The following is a 19,100-nucleotide window of genomic DNA, read 5'->3' on the forward strand; positions in this document are numbered from 1 at the left end:
ACGTCATTGGTCAAGCAGGGCTATAATTAAGTCTCTGTGTGATTATTTGGGTATGGGCAGTCTGTAAATGAAAGTGTAGTCTTCATTTACAAACAGCGCCCAAATGTTTGGCAAGAATATCCACATAAAGTCTAAGTAAGCTTTTAAAAAAGGGCTTCTAGACTCATAAAAATGGAAGTCAATTGGGGCTTCTTGGTAGCCGAGTATTTTCAGGTAGGCTCTGTTTGCTGACAGCTAGCAGAGGCACAGCTGCTTTAAGGCTTCCTGACTCAGCTTTAGCAGCAAAAACTGTGTGGCTCCTTTAAGAGGAAGTTTCCTGGTTCATGTTGGTGGCTCAAATGCTCTGATTCTTTTGGGAGGTCCTGTTACAGAGCACTTAAATGAGGTTTGTGGGCAGCCTGCTGCAAGTTACTAGGTGGCTGAATGGGCCAAGTGCTTCTCAGAGTTGGGTGGTAAACATGACTCCCAAAGCTTGCAGTAAATGGACCTCCGCAATGTTGAAAAGCTGAGCAAGGTAGAACAAACAGACAATGTGATTGCTCTGGTCCTTGCCATACTTGCTTATCAGTTTAAAACAGTGATCAAAAAAAAGGATTACAGATATACAATAAAGAAGACAGATTCAAACATAAATAAACCTCTAGATGGGTCATAATGTGTTTTAAAAATGTATGTAGGCTAAAGAACAGAAGAAAAAGAGTATAGGCAGTTATAGAAAAAATAGTTTTAAAAAATAAAACAAAGTCTTTAAAGAGACAGTAAAAGTAATATAAAAGAGTACAGACAATCAAAGATTAAAGGAGTAAAGATAATAAAATAAACATTAAAAAGTAATATAGTTAAAAATAAGCTGTGTAAAGATGGAAAATACATAGAGAGTTTGGATTATGTGTATTATTGTATTTTCTTTGTATTTTTGACTGATAATGAGTTAACTGCTGAAAAACATTTAATTCTGGGGGCTGCTAAGCTAAACCAAAATATATATTTTAAGGTTATCTTGACTTCAAAATTTGAGTCTAAGGATCTGTCACTTTGGAAAAGAGGTTCTGCTTTTGTTTCTACAGAGGATGGGAACCTGTGGATTCCTTCCAGGCTAATGTGGTTTGATGGAACAAGAGCCCCCAAAAGTTCTCCATGAACCCTAAAAATACTTCGCACAACAAAAAGCAGGAAGCAGTTCGGGAGAAAACTATGCCCAATATTCTGCAGGGCACAGAAGAAAGTGGCTGAGTAACAGCTAATATAGGTGAAACAGTCTTTCAAATTTCCTGCTTCACTGAAAAGTCTGCTGGATACTATGGGCCTGTAGGCTGAAGATGTATTCCCCAATGGTACAGATGAACTTTGAGTTACTGTCCAGGCAGCAAGATGTCTCTGTCAATTCTAGAGTTTTAGTAGTTGCTTACAATGCACTTCCTGTTTTATTAGGTAATATTATATTCTTCTTGGGGTCTTTGAAGGAGTTGAAGACAGTTATAGTTTTTCTTAGTATGATAAAAGATAAATTACATCTGAAACTTTAGACTCACAAAGATATATTGTAACTGTAATTCCTGCTTGGTATCTTTCATTTTTTTTGTAATTTTACTATGTTAAAGTTAAAACCCTCCTTTTTATTTAGACAGAAAAGGGGAAATGATATGGGATTCCCCTCTGTATGCTGTGAATATGTTTCATTATCACTGGTTAATAAAGAAGCTTCTTTGGCCTATGGCAGGGGAGAATATAGCAAGGTGGGGATATCTAAGCAGAGATAGAGGAGGAAAAAAGGTGGAATCAGGCAGATGCCATGTAGCTGCCCAAGAAGCAAGAGGTAACAAACCATAAGAATCATGGTAAAATATAAAATAATAGAAATGAGTTAACTTAAGATGAAAGAGCTAGGTAAAAATACACCCAAGCCATTGGTCAAGCAGTGTTATAATTAATATAGTTTGTGTGTGATTATTTGGGTCCGGGACACCCAGAAATAAAAACACAGTCTTCATTTGCAGCAGTTTGAAAAACAACATTATTAAAAAGCTGATATCAAACATACTCACACTGCCCATTCAAGCTTCTCATTCTTGATTGAATTGTACAAGGCCTGTAAACAGAGGAAATAAGATCAAATTAGTATTTTTAATTCTGTTCCATATGCTGAATTCAGTAAAAAAGTAAAGTCAAAGGCTTCAGTAAATTTTGAGCAACTTCCTCATGCCTTCACAATCAGAATATCTTAACTGATTGGTCTCTAGAAGCTTAAGAATTCACAGGGAGAAAATGAGCATTTTGTGAAACAAAGAAACATTCAGTAAGCAAAAACTATCTTTTATAAATAACATATAGTACTGTGCCTTGTTTCTTGGTGTAGTAAAATTAGGCTATGATTGAACTCAAGCAGCACATTCTATTCCGTTCACTTAAAAACCATCTTCATAAATATGGACTTTAAGGGTAGTCACACTCTTCAATAATGGAAGAAATATGATTACTCTTATATTACCTGAATAGACACATGGAAGAAAGCATTAAGTCAGATATGGAAATGCATCCTGGGATAGTTTTAAGAGTTTCTACACCACTAACTCAAGTGGTTTTTTATTATTCTAAGGTCATTATTTTCCCTATGGTTCAGTAAGTGCTACCTCCATATCTATGTATACTAATGATGAAGGAGAAAGAAAGCTTCCCAAGAGCTTGGTAAAACACACATAGCCTTCCTGGCCCTCCCAAAATCAGTATTCCAAATAAAGCCCTTGTGATCAATTTGCTCATCTACAGCATATACCCAGGAAAGAGCTTTAATTAAGAATAAGACAAAATAAAGGTAAGACAAATGCATTTGCAAAGGCATGGCAGAAAATAATACAGAAAAAAAACAGTAAAACCTATGATGCTAGAACTTTTTCTCAATAAAATCTTGGATCTGTTAAAGCTTGAATGTTCAGCAAAAGATCTCTACTCTGAGAATGGAGAGGAGGATCAGCTGCTACTTGGCCACTCATCGGATGAGGGAAGGCAGGCTTCAGAAGGTTGAGTGTCACATGTCAGCAAAAAGACTATTTCCATAGCAAATTCCCTTATCAATGTTCATCCAAATTTAGCAAAAATACACTGAAACTACAGATTTTGTCAAAGTGACAAGGAAAGAACCAGTGCAACTCTAATCAAAAAGCAAAACAATAAAAAAAATACCCTTCACCCCCAAAACAAACAAACAAACCAACCAACCACAAGAGCTCCAAATGAGAAGATCTTAAAACCCTAACACAATGCCACAAACGGGAAAGTCTACACCATGAATCTTAGTTTTAGACCAGGAGAGGTATTGCACACCTATAACACAGCATAAAGGAAGCTGAAAAGAGTTAACCGTAAGTTTCAGATAAGCCTGAACTAATAAAAATTTCAGGGTCACCCTGAGCTATATAGTGAGGCTTTTTCTCAAAAACGGTAAACAAAATATATGAACAAAATTATTATAAGTCCTCTGAAAGCATGCCTTCAGACAGTGCATAATGTCTACCAGAAAAAAATTAATTTCCTACTCAGATTTGGATTCCTTCCCAAGATCATATGTAAGACATGCAAATATTGAATATTTTATGTGCAAATGCTCCAATGCATGAAAAAAGTCTGAAACATTTTTGGACCAAGCATTTTAGACAAGGGTTGCCCAATCTACACTATCACCTTTACTCTTTTATTGTCTTTCTGTCGCACAGGAAGAGAGACACCAGGTGACTTCTGCAAATCCACACTAAGACGACACGTAAGAACTAAGATTTCAATACAAGATGCGGAATAAAAAAGAATCAAGATTTCCTTTGCTTTTTTGAGGCAGGTCTCATATAGCTGAAGTTGTTCTCCAACTCACTTCAGAGCTGAGAATGATCTTGAACTTTCCTAGCTCCCCTGTACTGGGAAAAGAGGCATGTAATCTAATCTTAAAAGATAAGCTTCACAGAAGAGTCACTGTTGCTAGGACACATGCTCCAAGTACCTGTGTCAGTGAGGAAACGCTTGCTAAGATGGCCTGTACTCTCAGTCCACTTCTAATCAAATGTATTGGCCATGTGAGTGGTTAAAACTGGAGGTACAGGCTACAGCTCAACAAAATAATCCTTGGGCCTGGGAAGATGGCTCAGTTAATAAAGTTCACACCATCTAAGCAGAGGGGACTTCAATTAGTATCCTTAGCACCTATATTTAAAAAAAAATGTCATGTATGGAGCATGCATCTGTAATTTCCGTAACTATAAGAAAGATTCCTGTTACTCTCTGGTCTAGCTGAATCAGGGAGCTCCAGAATCAGTAAATAAAATGGAGAATGCCTGAGTAAGAAGACACACAGCATTAATCTTTGTATGATTTTCTCTCTCTCTCTCCTGCCCACATAGACATCAGGGTTTGTGGATTAACACTGTCCTGGCTGGCTGTCCACCCCCCTTGCATTGACAGCGAGGGTAAAGTGGGAGAAAATTACCACAGGACCCACCCATATGGATACCCACAGTGAGGTGATGCTTGCTGTGAAGGCTGAATAGCTACCACCCAAAGATGCCTATGTCCTGATTCTTAAAAAAAAAAAAATCTCTGAATATTTCCTTATATGGCAAAAAATCTTTAGATCAAATTTAAAGAGTTTGTGATGGGGAAAGTCTGTGGGTGGGCTCTAAATGTAATCACAAGTATCTTTACAAGAAGAAGGCTGAGAGCAATTTAAAGAAGCAGAAGAGAAGGCAGAAGAAAAAGGAGCCAGGATGGTGAAGTGATGAAGTCATTAGCCAGGATTCCCTGCAACCCTGAAGCGAGAACAGATTCTCCTTGGACATTTCAGAGGAAGTGCCGCCCTGTCTTCACATGAATCTCACAGTCCCAGTCTCCTAAACTGTGAGGGGATATATTTCTTGACATTTTAATATGCAATGTGTTAGTGGTCACTTGTTATAGCAGCCACAGAAAACCAATGCACTAGGGTATAAATGAAAGGCAGATAACTTAATAAAGGCAATTTTCAGAAATATTTACATGCTAGCCCTACATAAAAGTATCTTTTACTTTATAGATATGATCTGAAAGTATGAGCGTATATACCAAAATCTGACAAGTAAGTTTTATAAGTCAAGGGAATTTAAAATTTTGGACCCTAGCCCAGATCTCTAGAGCTTTCCTGGAGGATTCTGCATGAATTACCAGCAAATATTTCAAATGCCTCTCAGACACTATGTGAAAAGTCACTGTTCTCTGAGTTTAAAAATTCGGTTTCTAACCAAAATTCCTCCACCTTACCCCAGGAACTATTGAATGACCCTCCTACTGACACTGAACAGGAAAGGCAGTTTTTCTAATATGAAGGCGATTAATCTAAAGCACGAGAAAGCAAAACAAATACTTAAATTACAAAGTATGGGAATTTGGTCTAAATTTACTTTTAAGTCTTTGTTCCTCACTTCTGATTGCTTCTCGAAGATGATAAAGTGCCATTTTATTCAAAGCTTAGCACCTCTCTGGCAGCCCACACAGGCTCTGCAATCTCTTCCCATTACCACATTGTATAATCAAAAGTCTCGCTGTTTCTCCAGAAGCACATTTTGTGTAGTTGATGGAACACATGCACTTTAGCTAAAACATCTCTAAATTCCAATGGTGGTTTTTCCTCAGTGGATCCTGAATAATTATGAAAAGCATGGGAGATGTTACCCAGCTTCCATTTTTAGCAGAAGTGATAGTGATCACAGTGGAATTTATACCACTGAAGTTACACTACCATCGCCAAGGCCATGAATCCTTTTTCCAAATGCAATGGCAACTCATGCATGCATTTTGAATAAAGCTGATTTTTATGTATAGAGTTAAATATACCAACTTTTACAGTGATACCAGAGAAGAGCATATTTGAAAAAGACATGCTTGCTGGACCTGTAATCCCAGCACTCAGAAGGCCAAAGAGGTAATGTTGTCCCAAGTTAGAGGCCATCCTACCTGAGGACTGAAATCCGTAGGAGGCGACGAAAAAAAGTGGAGGAGAAAAGAGGAGGACTTAGCTTAAATTTATAGTTTAACTATAGTTGTCAGACAAATATCAAACATCATTGAAAAATCTCAAACCATATTAAGGTCAATGGTCCACGCATGTTCTCTGATCTTCTCTGCCTTTATACTGACGAGCAGCATTACCTTGCCAAACTAGCATTTGGAATTGATTCTCTTTTTGCACCTTCAACCCTATAGTCTTATTACATCTCTGATATGTATAAAATGCAGTGATTGATGATAATTTTGCCTTTTGTTTCTTTAGATGGCTGAAGGTAACCATCAGGTAGAGGTGAAAACAGAGAAGAAATTGAAACCTAATGAGACCTTCCCAATGGATCCATTTACAGAGAATGTTTTTCAGTGTGCAGTGAAAATTAGATTTTGGTTCTGTATAAATACCCATATCCCCAAGTCCACTGGAATAACCCAAGTCTAAAGGGCATGCCACTTTAAAGAAGATAAAAATTACAAGCCATCTAGTGGCCTTATCTCTCTTTGGCTCACATTCAAAGTAACAAATGCATGTCTAAATCTTGCTTGTGTTTTTACATATCTACAATCAGATTCATTTTTTTTTTTACCAACTCATCAGGCAAACAGAGCCAAAATCTATGTCCCATGCAAAAAACCTATGTCCTGTGCAATTAACTTAACTTTGTGCTATGATGCATGTACAAACCAGAATAGCAGCCACTAAGACAGCTAACCACAAATGGACATATCATCACCGATACATAACACTTAGTAAACTGTCAAAGCCCTTACCTTAATGGGAATGAATATGAGGTAGAGTAATAATTCATCATGTAATAAGCATTTTTGAGCAGTTTGTAAAGACTATGAAGGCATCGTGCCAGGTACAGATGAACCTCCCCTTATTCTGCCTTCATTGGTTTCTTACATAAGGAATACAAAATTACTGCTAACCCTGGCTGACTTTACCTAGCTGAGAATTAGTCACCTGACAGGCTCTATTAACTTACTTCTTCCCACATACAATACACAAGACACTTTCACACACTGGGTTTAATAAATGACATTGTTTTATTTATGCAAAGAAAAATTCATCGAAAAGAGATCCAGAGAAAAGCAGCTAAGAACATGAGATGTAGAGGTGGGACACCCGCTTTTCAATTGTCTATTGAAAATAGATTATTTGATTTAGCTGATGGTTAATCTCGATTGCCAATACATTTCCGACTGTGTCCGTAACAGTTTTTCCAGACACAACTAAGATTATAAGTGTTCTGTCCTAATAAGTGGGTTGACTGCCCCTCGTGTGTGTGTGTGTGTGTGTGTGTGTGTGTGTGTGTGTGCGCGCGCGCGCGTGCATGTGTGTACATGTGTGCCTATCCATGTGGGTGCTCATGGAGACCAGGGGTCAATACCCAGTGTCTTTTCCCATTTTTCTCCACTACCTTTGAAAACACTGTCTCTCACAAAACCTGGGGTTCATTAGCTAAGGTTTACTGGCCAGTGATTTCCAAGGATCCACCCACTTCCATGCCACCAGAGAGCACTGATAATTACAGATGTACACCACCGTATTCAGTTTTCACGTGGGCTTGCATGAGGACCAACTGGGACATTTCTTCAGCCCTTGGATTCATCTCTTGGTGGAGTCATGATATGTTGACATAAATGGAGGCGGTGAAAAATAGGAGATGGAGACTAGTCGCAGGAAAGAGATAACTTGAGGCAAATGTTATGGGGATTATACCTTGTTCTGACATCTTCCTATAGTTCTTTCTTTTTCCTACACACCATGAGGTGAAGAAGATACTCCACTAGTATAATGTTCTGCACAGGTAATGGGGACAAGTTCCATGGACTGAATCCTATGCAACTATAAGGCAAAGACTATTTTGTTCTTTACATGGTTTTCTTAAGTATTTTGGCCACAGTGACATTGGGAAGCTAACAAACTGGCATGCTTTCTACATATGCAGTCTGAGAGGCTCGTACACAGTTACCTTCCTTGGCTCCCTGCAGCTCCCTCGGTCTATGACTTTACTTGGAACACACACAGAAACCAGCTCTTCTCCTCGTTCTTGCACACATCCCCTTCCTTGTATTCTCCACTAATTTTTTTTGTCATCATTAACTGGTAGCATATCTAATCCCAAATACCAAGTATATATTCAAAGATTAATACATATTATCTATTTTATTATAGTTTAAAACTTTTACCTCTATGGAGTAGATTCCTATGAGTAAAATACCCTTGTTTCTCCTGTAATTTTACTACAGAATTTTCAGTGTTTATAAATTGAGGGAATTATATACTGTAACAGATATACCCCTCAATTGCATTTACAATGAATTTATGTTATCACCTAATTATGATCTACGCACTCATCCTGCCACTTTATCACTCCATCTTATTTCTCAGTGTATTTAAAAGTAGACAGTGGCAAGGCATGGTAGAGAGAATTCCTGCAGTCCTAACGCTTGTGACAGGAAATCAGGAGGATCCAGAGTTCAAGGCCGGCCAGGTTACATAGCAAGCTCAAGTCCAGCATGGGAAACATACAACCCTGTTTCAAAGTAACGACAATAAAAAAGCATGTGTTGGATATCAGCATACTTCACTTCACTGCGACATATACCAGCATTATCTTAACTTTTCAATGTCTGCTTACAGTGTTTTCAGATATAACTGATACAAAGTGAACTTTATACATCTTAAATGTACCTTTAAATACATTCTGACAAGTACATTCATACTCCAATTAAGTTACAGAACATAAACATCAACGCCAAAAACTTCTCCCATATCCGTTCCTAATCAACTCTCTTGCTCAAACTGTAGAGACAAACTCCTGCCAGTTCAGCACTCAGCAGCTGAGGAGCCACCCCAGGTAGAGGGAAAGCTGCAGCAGAACAGTAGTTAGTCTGCAGACATTGCCTGATCTTAGCTTTGTAGGAAGGCAGCATCACTACCCTGGGTTCTGGAATTTTTTCATAGGTAGAACAAAAGAAAATTATTCAAAACTGGCACATGTTAGATTGTAGACAAACACAGAAAAAAGGCCACAAAACCCACAGATCCATACAACATGTAACCTTTGGAACTCTGATTTTTTAAACTTATTTATTAGTGTCTGTGTTTGCGCATGTGCGTGCTTTTACCCATGCACACATGGAGATCACGGGTTGACAGAGGACACCTTCCCCAATCACTCTCCACCTTATTTCTTAAGACATAACCTCTCACAAACCTGAAGCTTAGCTGATACGCTGAAATGGCCTGGCTGATAGTGCAACAAGCTGAGGAACCCCCAGTCTCTTCCTACCCAGCACCGAGAATGTGGACATGCTGCACCTGGCTTTTTAAACAGGTGCTTGGGATCTGAACTCAGACCCTCATGCTTGAACAGCAAGCACTTTACCGGCTAGGCCATCTTCCCAGATCCAGTTTGGAATCTTTTAGTAGACAGAGTTGATTAGAAAACTGTAAAGAGTAAATAGTAAGAATTAAATAGATGAGCCGGGCAGTGGTGGCACACGCCTTTAATCCCAGCACTAGGGAGGCAGAGGCAGGTGGATCTCTGTGAATTCGAGGCCAGCCTGGTCTACAAGAGCTAGTTCCAGGACAGGAACCAAAAAGCTACGGAGAAACCCTGTCTCGAAAATAAAAAAAAAAAGAATTAAATAGATACTGTGACATTCCTGATTAATGATGATTTAGATTCAAACTTCTGAGCAGCTGTTTTATCTGACATTTCTTGATGATCTAGACATTTCACAATAGGTGCTATCCCACACACACAATGACTGTCGAGGAGACTGTTTACACATGTTCCTTTCACTTAGTCTGACTGGACACACATCAATTGCATGAGAAAGAATGTAGCCAATGTCTACATACATAAAGTAATCTGCCACACAATGATAATAACAGCAAATACCACACCAGAGACTAATAAATGTAGGGGAAATAGCTGGGCAACTACTACTAACTGAACAGAATAACTTTTTATGGTATAGTATATAACACATTTTCACAGTCGAGTAGATAGTAAACTACATGTATTGAAATAGCATAGATGAGATTCTGCAGCTACCAGAAGACTTTGGTTTGTGTTTGTAATATGATTACCACTGTGTGATACTTGTAGAGTTTTGGTTTTGTTTTCTCTACTGGGATTAAACATAGGGCTACACACAGGTTAGTCAGAAACTCTTCCACTGAGTCATACCCTTGCCTTCACACTCCCTTTCTTATTTTAAGACAAGGTCCCACTATGCTGCCCAAGATATTCTTGAACTCTCTTCTGTTGCCTAGTAGACTCCGTCTCACAGTCCTCTTCATTTCTGTCCACTAAAAGTTTGAAAACTGAAGCTGGGGAGATGACTCAGCAAATAAAGTGCTTGGCATTGAAGCACAAGGAGCTGAGTTCAGATCCCTAGCGCCCATTTTAAAAGCCAGGTGCAGCATGATCACGTTTCAGTAGTGGGTAGCAAGGGACAGGAGGATCCCTTCTTGCACATCCATTGTGGCCAAATCAACCAAGCTTCAGCTTCAATGAGAGATCTTGTCTCAAAAAATAATGTGGACAATGTGATCCCAAGGAGGTGGGATTACAAGTTTATGCCAACACACCCTATTATTCTTCTAACAGTATACATTAATCTTTTTTTATATATCTTAAACCATTTCTATTATTTTATTTATTAAAGATTTCTGTCTCCCGCCACCGCCTCCCATTTCCCTCCCCCTCTCCCAATCAAGTCCCCCTCCCTCGTCAGCCCAAACATTAATCTTTTCTTAAAGACATGCATTTATTTACAGATTCAGCTAACAAAGACTATGTCCACAGGTTCAAACAAAATATTTAGATTTCACTGAGGTTGAAAAAAATTTAAAAAGGTAAGAATAATTTTGGTAACTCCAGTGGTCTATCAGTTGATTATTAAAAATGATAACTCAAAGGATCAGTTTTAGACTAGATGGTCAGAGAACATCATTCTGCAAGGAACATAAAACACAACCCACATGCAGTACAAAATCTGGAAGAAAGGATGAGCTTCTGTAGGAAAAACTGAGTGAGAAGAGCCCCCCAAAAAAACCAGACACAAAGGAGATGTGGTTGGATGCAGTGGTCTTCAGGTATGGAAACCTTTTTTCTGGAGGACAGCAGACAATTGGGACCCATAGGGTTTTTAACTAGAAACAATTAGACCTTTCTTCTACGCAAGCTGGGCAAACAGTGGATTATCCTAAACAGATGAGTGGCCTGCTATAAGTCATGATTTTAAGATTGTCCGGCTTCTGCTGCAGAGGGGTGGCAGAAGGTGCAAGAGAGTCATGATTTTGCCAGTGTTCAGGTAGGAGATGTGACTGGGGCTGGGTGACGGCAGCGGCAGAACGGGACTGTGCCATGCTACCTTCTTAAATTAGGAGAGAAGGGCAGCTCATTTCTGCACTATTTAAGCATTAATGTTTGAGTGAGTAGAAAAACTGTTTCAGTAGCAACACCAGCAATACAATCTTTCCCACCAATATTTATTTAAATACAGTTTTAGGAAATATACCAGAATATGTTGTCAAAAGTAAATAGTAAAGCAAAGTCTAGGGTCTGTTTCCATTTAATGGAAAACTGTGGATCCAATAGAGACACAAACAAAACAATGGAAAAAACCACTGCAGTGTTACTACTGATCTTCCTTGGTGAGAGCAACTTGGGGATGGGAGGGCAAAAAACGTTTTTTTATATGTTGTCTTCTGTGCTGTTAAATATCTTACATACCACACACATGTCACTTAACTAAAATACAGATAACATTAGATTTAAACTCTGTAGATGTTATCTCCGGTCTAATTTTAGTCCTGACAATACTGCATAAACTATCTTGAACTCAGTGCTTTTTAAAAATCCTTGCTCAATATCACAAGTATGACTATACAAGACTTACTGGTCTAGAAATCAGCAAAGCTGGAAATAACAAAGTTAGTGTGATTATTTGGCTTCACTAATCTGGAAGCTGGAGAGCTGATACTTGCTATAGGGTGTTGAATGCCTGACCAAAAGCAGGATATCTGACTAAATTTTAGCTTGAATGAGTCTTTTCCGTGTAAATATGCCCCCAAATTTCATATTAGACATAGGAAAAATTGTTATTTGAAATAACCTAATTTATCTGGCTGCTTTGTAGTCATACTGGTTAACTTTGGTGACCTTTGGGAAGTAAGAACTTGAATACAGGAGTCAGACCCTAGGCTTGTTTTTAGTTGAGTATTTTACATTCTCTTTATACTAGTCTCCCAAATGGTGGTGCCATGACGATAACATTTTCTCCAGAAGAAGGTATGCAACCCAGAGAGACGAGGCATTCTCTTTTAGTTGACTGAAATAGAGCAAGAATGACAGGAACATATAAAAGTACCCATATCTTTCCTCAGCTCGTTATAGATGTTAGACACAAGTGTCTTCAAATCTTATGTGAATGTGATTTATGCAGAAAACTTTATACAGTCTGAAAGACTGAAATAAAACTGTATGCACTTACAGACTTAGGGAGAAGGCTGACTTTGAGAACGTTCTTTAGCAAATGCAGCACTTCATAAGCCCCAAGTTCACTGTGATCATAGACATTTCTTGATTTCATTTCTAACGCTTACCCCCTGATCCTCTGTAGTGCTATTTATCAAAAAGGTTCTCTATATTTGGACAGCTAATACTTGCTTGAAAAATATAACCATAGCCTACATTTTCAGAGAGAATTCTAGACAGCACTTGCTATGATCTGCTATAAGATCTTTTGTCTGATAATCCTTGTTGTTGAAAGGTAGCAGACAGAAGTCATAAGAATCCTTTTACAATCTGAAATATAAGAGACACATAAATTTTAAAAGATCTTGTAATTACATGCAATATTTTTAAATACATAAGAAAAACGATCAATTATATTTAATGATTATGGATATGATCATAAAATTAATGTGCACTGTTATTAAAGAAAGCATTTTTTCTGGGCAACAAGCAGATCCCATTTTAATAAATGGCTTCTAAAAAAACCCCAGAGAACAGTTCATTTAGAAGAAACACCAAGCCTGGCATCTGCTCCTTGTTATTTCCATACATTAGAAAAAGCAATGAAGACAAATATAAATGGAAAAAGATTTTATTCAAAACTATCAATACAGCTGAATTAAACAATTAAATTTAGTGAATACCAGGCACTTATATTTCATAAACAAGAGAATTTTCAAAAGAAATTTCAAAAGAAAACAGAATTGCTGGGTTTTTTCTTTTGTTAAGATAATAGTATATTTTTTTATAAAAATAAAAGAACATTCCATCAAAACAAATTATATGTGTGTTTGTGTGTATTCTGTGTGCCATATATACATATGTACCCACAGACACACACACACACAGATATATGCCATATATGTTATGCTTACAAATATTTCTCTGCTTCCCTAATGGATTAGGATTATAATCCCTCACAATCTGGAGAGTCATCAATTGTCAGTGTCTATGTTACAATGACAGTACTGATAGAAATCATACCTAAGCAATGTGGTACAGTATAGCCCTTTTAAAAAATAGGGTTTTTATTGTGTTTTTTTTTGTTTACCATAGAATTAATCAAACCTCATTTTGCTGGCCACATTAAATGCGTTTTCAAGAAACCCGTCTCCAATTCACCTCAGCTATCTCCCATCAAATTTCCAGTTTCTATCTCTGCAGAGCTCCATGCCAGATATTCTGTCAGAGCTAGAGCTAGAATCTTCCACTTTTCCTGTCTTAGCTGCTGTTTCCATCTCCTTCACAGACATGGTCCAGGGCTTTCCTCTATCATGTTTCTGGAGTTACCCTCCCCTTGTGCTATTCAACTTCCTGTCTTCTCTTTACTTCTGAGAAAATATACCTGAGGGAGGAGAGGGGGCAGGGATTCCCTTCCTGAACTATTTGACACATCACTCATCACTGCTTTTCCACGTGGGGATCTCACTGTGGGCCTCAAAATGGGCCTGATTTAAGCATGAAGCCCCTGGTTAACTCAGTGCTGAAGATGAACAGAAAATGTAGGGACGGGGAGGGGAACACTGAAAACACAAGGTAGGGTAAGGCATTTAGGGTTTCTAACTCTAGAGCATTTAGGAGGTGGAGTCTGTGGCCAGGGCATACCTCCCTGGGGACCAGCTGTATTAGCTCACTCTCCTGGTTCCTGTGCTTCAGCTCTTTCCTGGGGACTAAAAGGTAAGATCTGCTTTTCAGCTTCCAAATGTTTTGCCATCTTTAGGGCATCCTCTCACTTGCCCTCTCCTTGAAGATCTATGATTTCCTCCCTCAAGATTTCAGTCGAGTTTTTGAAGGCACAAAAATAAAAAGGCATTGTTCTCTTAAACTAATTAGCATAGCTAAGTTTTGGCTGGATAAAGACATAATTTATTTGTTCCTAAAAGAACATAGCATGGGTTTAGCGAAGCACACAAAAAGCCCTTCAAAACACTGATCAATCGTGTTAAGAGTGAAGAATGGTGACATAAACCAACATAAATAATTTGGCATTTTATTTGCCTTTATCCCTCTCGTATCAGTAAACACTGCTTTCTTGCAAGACACGGTGACACACATACCTATCATCTTATGACTCGAGACACTGAGACAAAATGATCAAGAGTTTGAAGCCAGACAGGGCTATACAGAACCGTTCTCAATAACATGAAAATTAAAGCTTCATTTTTCTAAAGCAGCCAGTTTGGAAAGCCAATGTATCTGGTTTGCTTATACTGGAGATCTTAGTAGGTAACTGTAAGGAAGCATACAGCCGGGACTGACTCCTTTGTCATGAGCTGCAGGCCTCCAGGATTGGGAATCTTAGTGCTTACTGTGGACACAGAGGTCTAGTAAATTAGCCCAGAATCATCAAGTTGAGACTATTCGGATGACCACATAGCATTATTTGACTTATAACACCAAGTCTGGCAAGGAGCATACTGATATGTATGCACCACTGTGCGCAGCAGTTCACTTTCAGAAACTAAACTGGAAGTGACAAGCAGCAACAGATCATGAAAAGAACTGGAGTAAGAAACAAAGGGAGGGCCCCACTCAGGGATTTTCATAAAATTTTGAGACGAATACCAAAGAATCTCCTGCCAAGACCAAATTCAACTGAAATCAGAAAATCATGCATTTGAAGAGGTGTCCATTTGAATGTGGTAAACTGGATTTTTAAAAAGTAATGAAAAACTGACCTATTGGAATTCAAAATAATAACAATTAGTGATAGCACAGAGTAACTTCAACGATAGATTGAAGAGAAAGCCTTCTTAGTCAGCTACTCAATTTCTGTATCACTATGAGTGAATAAATAATTGTTTTTCTAAAATAGTCTCTAACAGAACTACAGGAGCATATAGCCCTTGAATGCTGAGCCAGCCAGGCCCCATCTAGCAGGCTGCTCTGAAGGAAAGGCATTATGCTCGAGAACGTGAGTCCTCCTATGTTTCCCTTCTCACTGCCCTATTTCAACAATGACCAACTAGGAAGAGCACCTGCTTCTCCTCTCTTCACTCTATCACAGTGTTCCTCTCCCTCCTCAATTCACCGTGAGCAGGAGCAGAGCTTGACAAGTAGAACCGCACAGACTGGCAATTCTTTTCCAGTGTCCAAATGGCACATAGAGGTGAGCACACATCGACTCACAGGAACAGCGGAACAGGAGCACAGGTTGGCACTGAGAGTCATTTTAGAGACACGCGCAATAGCACAGCACCACATGCTCCTTTCTCACGAGAAAGTGGATCAAGCTGGGATGGCGGACAATCTGCTTGTAACTGTGCTCAAGAGTCAGCAGGTGTCACCCAATCAGTAGCACGGCTTGTTCAACACCTACTCCTAAGTAGTCATTTGCACGTCCTGGGAAAAGGTGCTAACTCACATCAAAACACTGCAGGGTCTACAAAATTCAGAGCACCAAGCTGGGGAGCAGGAGCCCAAAACCCCAGCCACTCCGTTAGCTTTGGAAACTCAGAAATACAACCAAAGGCAGACACGTTTTTTGCTTTTTAGCAAGTCCGACTCAAGGCATGAGGCAGATACATAGTTACTGATAAGGACACAACTTGTAGGAGAAGCTGAGGGAGCGAGGTCTCTTCATAAGGTCTCCCTAGGTACAGAACAAAACATTAATATAACTGGATTAATATATTCATGAGAGTCTGGCGGAATCACACCTATAGCAAAAATGTAACTTCCTAGAACACAGTAAGTATAGTGTAAAGATGATAGAGCTAACCTTTATAAAAAGAGCTTAGGAATACAAATGTCTTAATCTTTGCACTCTTCCCAGATTCTTGTGCCAGGGTTTCAACTAAGACCTAGGATGTTCTTAATATTGGGGCATATTAATCTGTATCGTATCTGTCCAAAAGGTTTCAATTAACAGGAATTAAAAGATGTTCTGCCTCAACTTCAGAGTTTAAATATATATTTTGTTTTATATATATATATATACACATACACACACACACACACACACAAACACATATTTGTGTAAAGACAGTTTCAGTTGAGGAGGTATTTCCTTCATATCATATACATTTTTAAACAGGCAGATGGGAATGACCTATTTGATCAGAATCTCCTTCCCAGATTTAGCCTTCTGTCTAAAGAAAAATGATCTAGGGAAAAACCATGACATCAGTCTGCACAGCTCCCACTGAAATATGAGGTTGCAAAGGGGCATTGCAAAGACGGTTTCAGGTTCCTTTGTATATAGAGCTCTGACTCACAGGCGGAGAAGTGATTGGCATTTACCTAACACTGCACATTGCGAGGGAAAAGGCAATCAGGGCCTTTGCAGAGTGAAGAGAATAGAGCTGATGGCGCCTTTCAGCATCACCGCCACATGTTTTACAAAGCAACGAATTAGGCATTCCCAGAGCAGTGCTTTGTGGCAAAGCACTTCCATTTCTCTCTCACACGTTTACAGTTAACGTTGCCTAGAGCCGAGATTTATCTAAAATGCTATAAAACTCAACTTCTTGGAAGCTAGCTCAGTCTGTAGGTCTGTGGGTTTTGTTTTTGTTTTTTTCTTTTCCTTTTTTTTTTTTTACAGAAAAAGTATAAGTCTGTCACAATTACAAAACTTAACCTTGCTTAGAAGGATATTTCAACTCCTGCAATCTACTCAGAGAAAAGACTTGTGAAGATGAACAATTATAATTACTGAGTGAATCCACACTGCGCCTGGGCAGCATCTTGGCCACAAAGCAGACGGCACATGTTTTCACTATGTACCACCCAAAAATATTGTGACTTTGACGTGTCGTTTCTCAACTTCCTTTGCGATTTTATCAAAACCGTCTGTAAACAGTTCATTTTACACAATCATCAGGGAGAGAATTCTTTATGTGTTGCTCTATTATTCCCCAACAATGTGCCCCTATGCATATTATTTTCATCCTCTGCCGCATCACAAAGCATGACATTGTCAAGCTGGGAGTTTGCCCAGATAAGAGATGGGCACAGAGAAACAAATGAAAGTATGGAATCAGCTTTCACATTCTTAATCTAAGCAAGTTGAAAACTAAAAATACTCAGGTAGTTTATATCTAAGCAGATGAACGGTGTGTGTGTGTGTGTGTAAATGTTTGGTGGAAGTGAAGTTTAAATTAGCATGTTCTGGGATGGTCATGCAGATCATGGTAGGACAGTTGCCAAGCAGGTGTAAAACCTGGAGTACATTCAATACACAAAACCATGAAAAATGCATAAATGGATGGGATAAATAACCAAGTAAAGAAAAGTTAAGAATCAACCTTCCAAATTGATCCAAATTGTTATTTTTGTTTAAGGCACAGCAGCCAGTTAGCTTTGGTAGCAAAAAGGTCTGTAGTGCCACCTAATGGCCAGGAGGCTTAATGGTAAGCCTCCAGTATCAGATAAAATACAAATGGTTGAATCCAAAGTCGGGGTTAAGAGAGACATTTTGACAATGAATGTCAGTCTCCACAAATGTATAAGCACTCTTCTAAAAAAAAAGAAAGAAAAAAAAACAACGTTAAGAATCTTCTACATTTTATCTGTTCCGGAATTTGATATAAACATTATCCAGCAAAAGGCAAAGTCATATTCTTCAGAAGAGGAGGACTGAATCACTTTTTAAGGGGATAGGGGAGGCCCACGAAGAGCAGCGTTCTACAGAAAACAACAAATAGAAAATGTTTGGGGAGGTGAAATTTACCTCAGACAATGACAACATGATGCACAAAGAGTAGAAAATTCAATTTTCTTCACTTAAAATGTTTAGTTAAATATTTAATGAGATTTAATCAAATGTAAGGCAATAATTAACCCTTCCGGAAATCTTTTAACACTTTCTTCATATAAAGAACAAATTGCATAATCAGATGAAAAGTGAGGCCTGCAGATGAATTGATTTCGTAGTAATGTAAATAAATGAGTTTTATGGCCAACAAAAGAAAAGTTAGAGACATCAAAGATGACAGTTTTCAAAAATTATAAAACATATAATTAAACTCTTTGAAAAGATGAAAACTATTCTCCTTATCTAGAATGGGCTAGGCAGAGGTTTTGAGAGAGAATTCAATCCTAGAAGTTATCCTGAGTTAATTAATATTATCTTTCTTGAATGGAGGAAAGAGTGGGAAGATAGGGTAGAGGGAATAGGCTTTCTTATCATCAGGTTAAACAAACTTTCATTCTTTGTTTAACCATCTGATAACAAAAAAGAAAAAAGCAAAACAACTACTTAGCTGATTAACAGGAGAAAAAACACTGATTTGCTTTTAACTACTAGAGTTTTACTACTAGATACAAGTCAAGTGAATAAGCCTTTTAATTATTAACATGAATAAAAGGTATAGTAAAGGACACAGGTTACCATGTAGTGACACATGTCCATAATGAAATTCAGTACATCAGTTTAGGGTGCAAACACTTAGGATATTCAGTTAACTTCATTTAGTGAACAAAAATTGCCAATGAATAATAATGTTTAATCTATTTAATCTAATTCTAATGGAATACATACACAAGTCAGAGAGGCAGGGGTCGGGGTACAGGGAGACAGAGTCTGGGGTCTAGGAGTTT

At 38.3% G+C, this 19,100-nt stretch overlaps 1 protein-coding gene across 6 annotated transcripts in view; it reads right to left on the bottom strand.

Moving 5' to 3' along the window:
• Nucleotides 1-19,100, bottom strand: part of Psd3 (pleckstrin and Sec7 domain containing 3) — a 537,529-nt gene that overhangs the window by 84,032 nt on the left and 434,397 nt on the right. For all 6 annotated transcript variants that reach the window (XM_075986909.1, XM_075986910.1, XM_075986912.1 and 3 more), the window contains one exon: nt 2,046-2,089. In XM_075986909.1, the coding sequence (XP_075843024.1) occupies nt 2,046-2,089 (44 nt within the window). The remainder of the gene's footprint in view (nt 1-2,045; nt 2,090-19,100) is intronic.

This window comes from Microtus pennsylvanicus, chromosome 9, assembly GCF_037038515.1.
Source record: "Microtus pennsylvanicus isolate mMicPen1 chromosome 9, mMicPen1.hap1, whole genome shotgun sequence".
In the NCBI taxonomy this organism is placed as follows: domain Eukaryota; kingdom Metazoa; phylum Chordata; class Mammalia; order Rodentia; family Cricetidae; genus Microtus; species Microtus pennsylvanicus.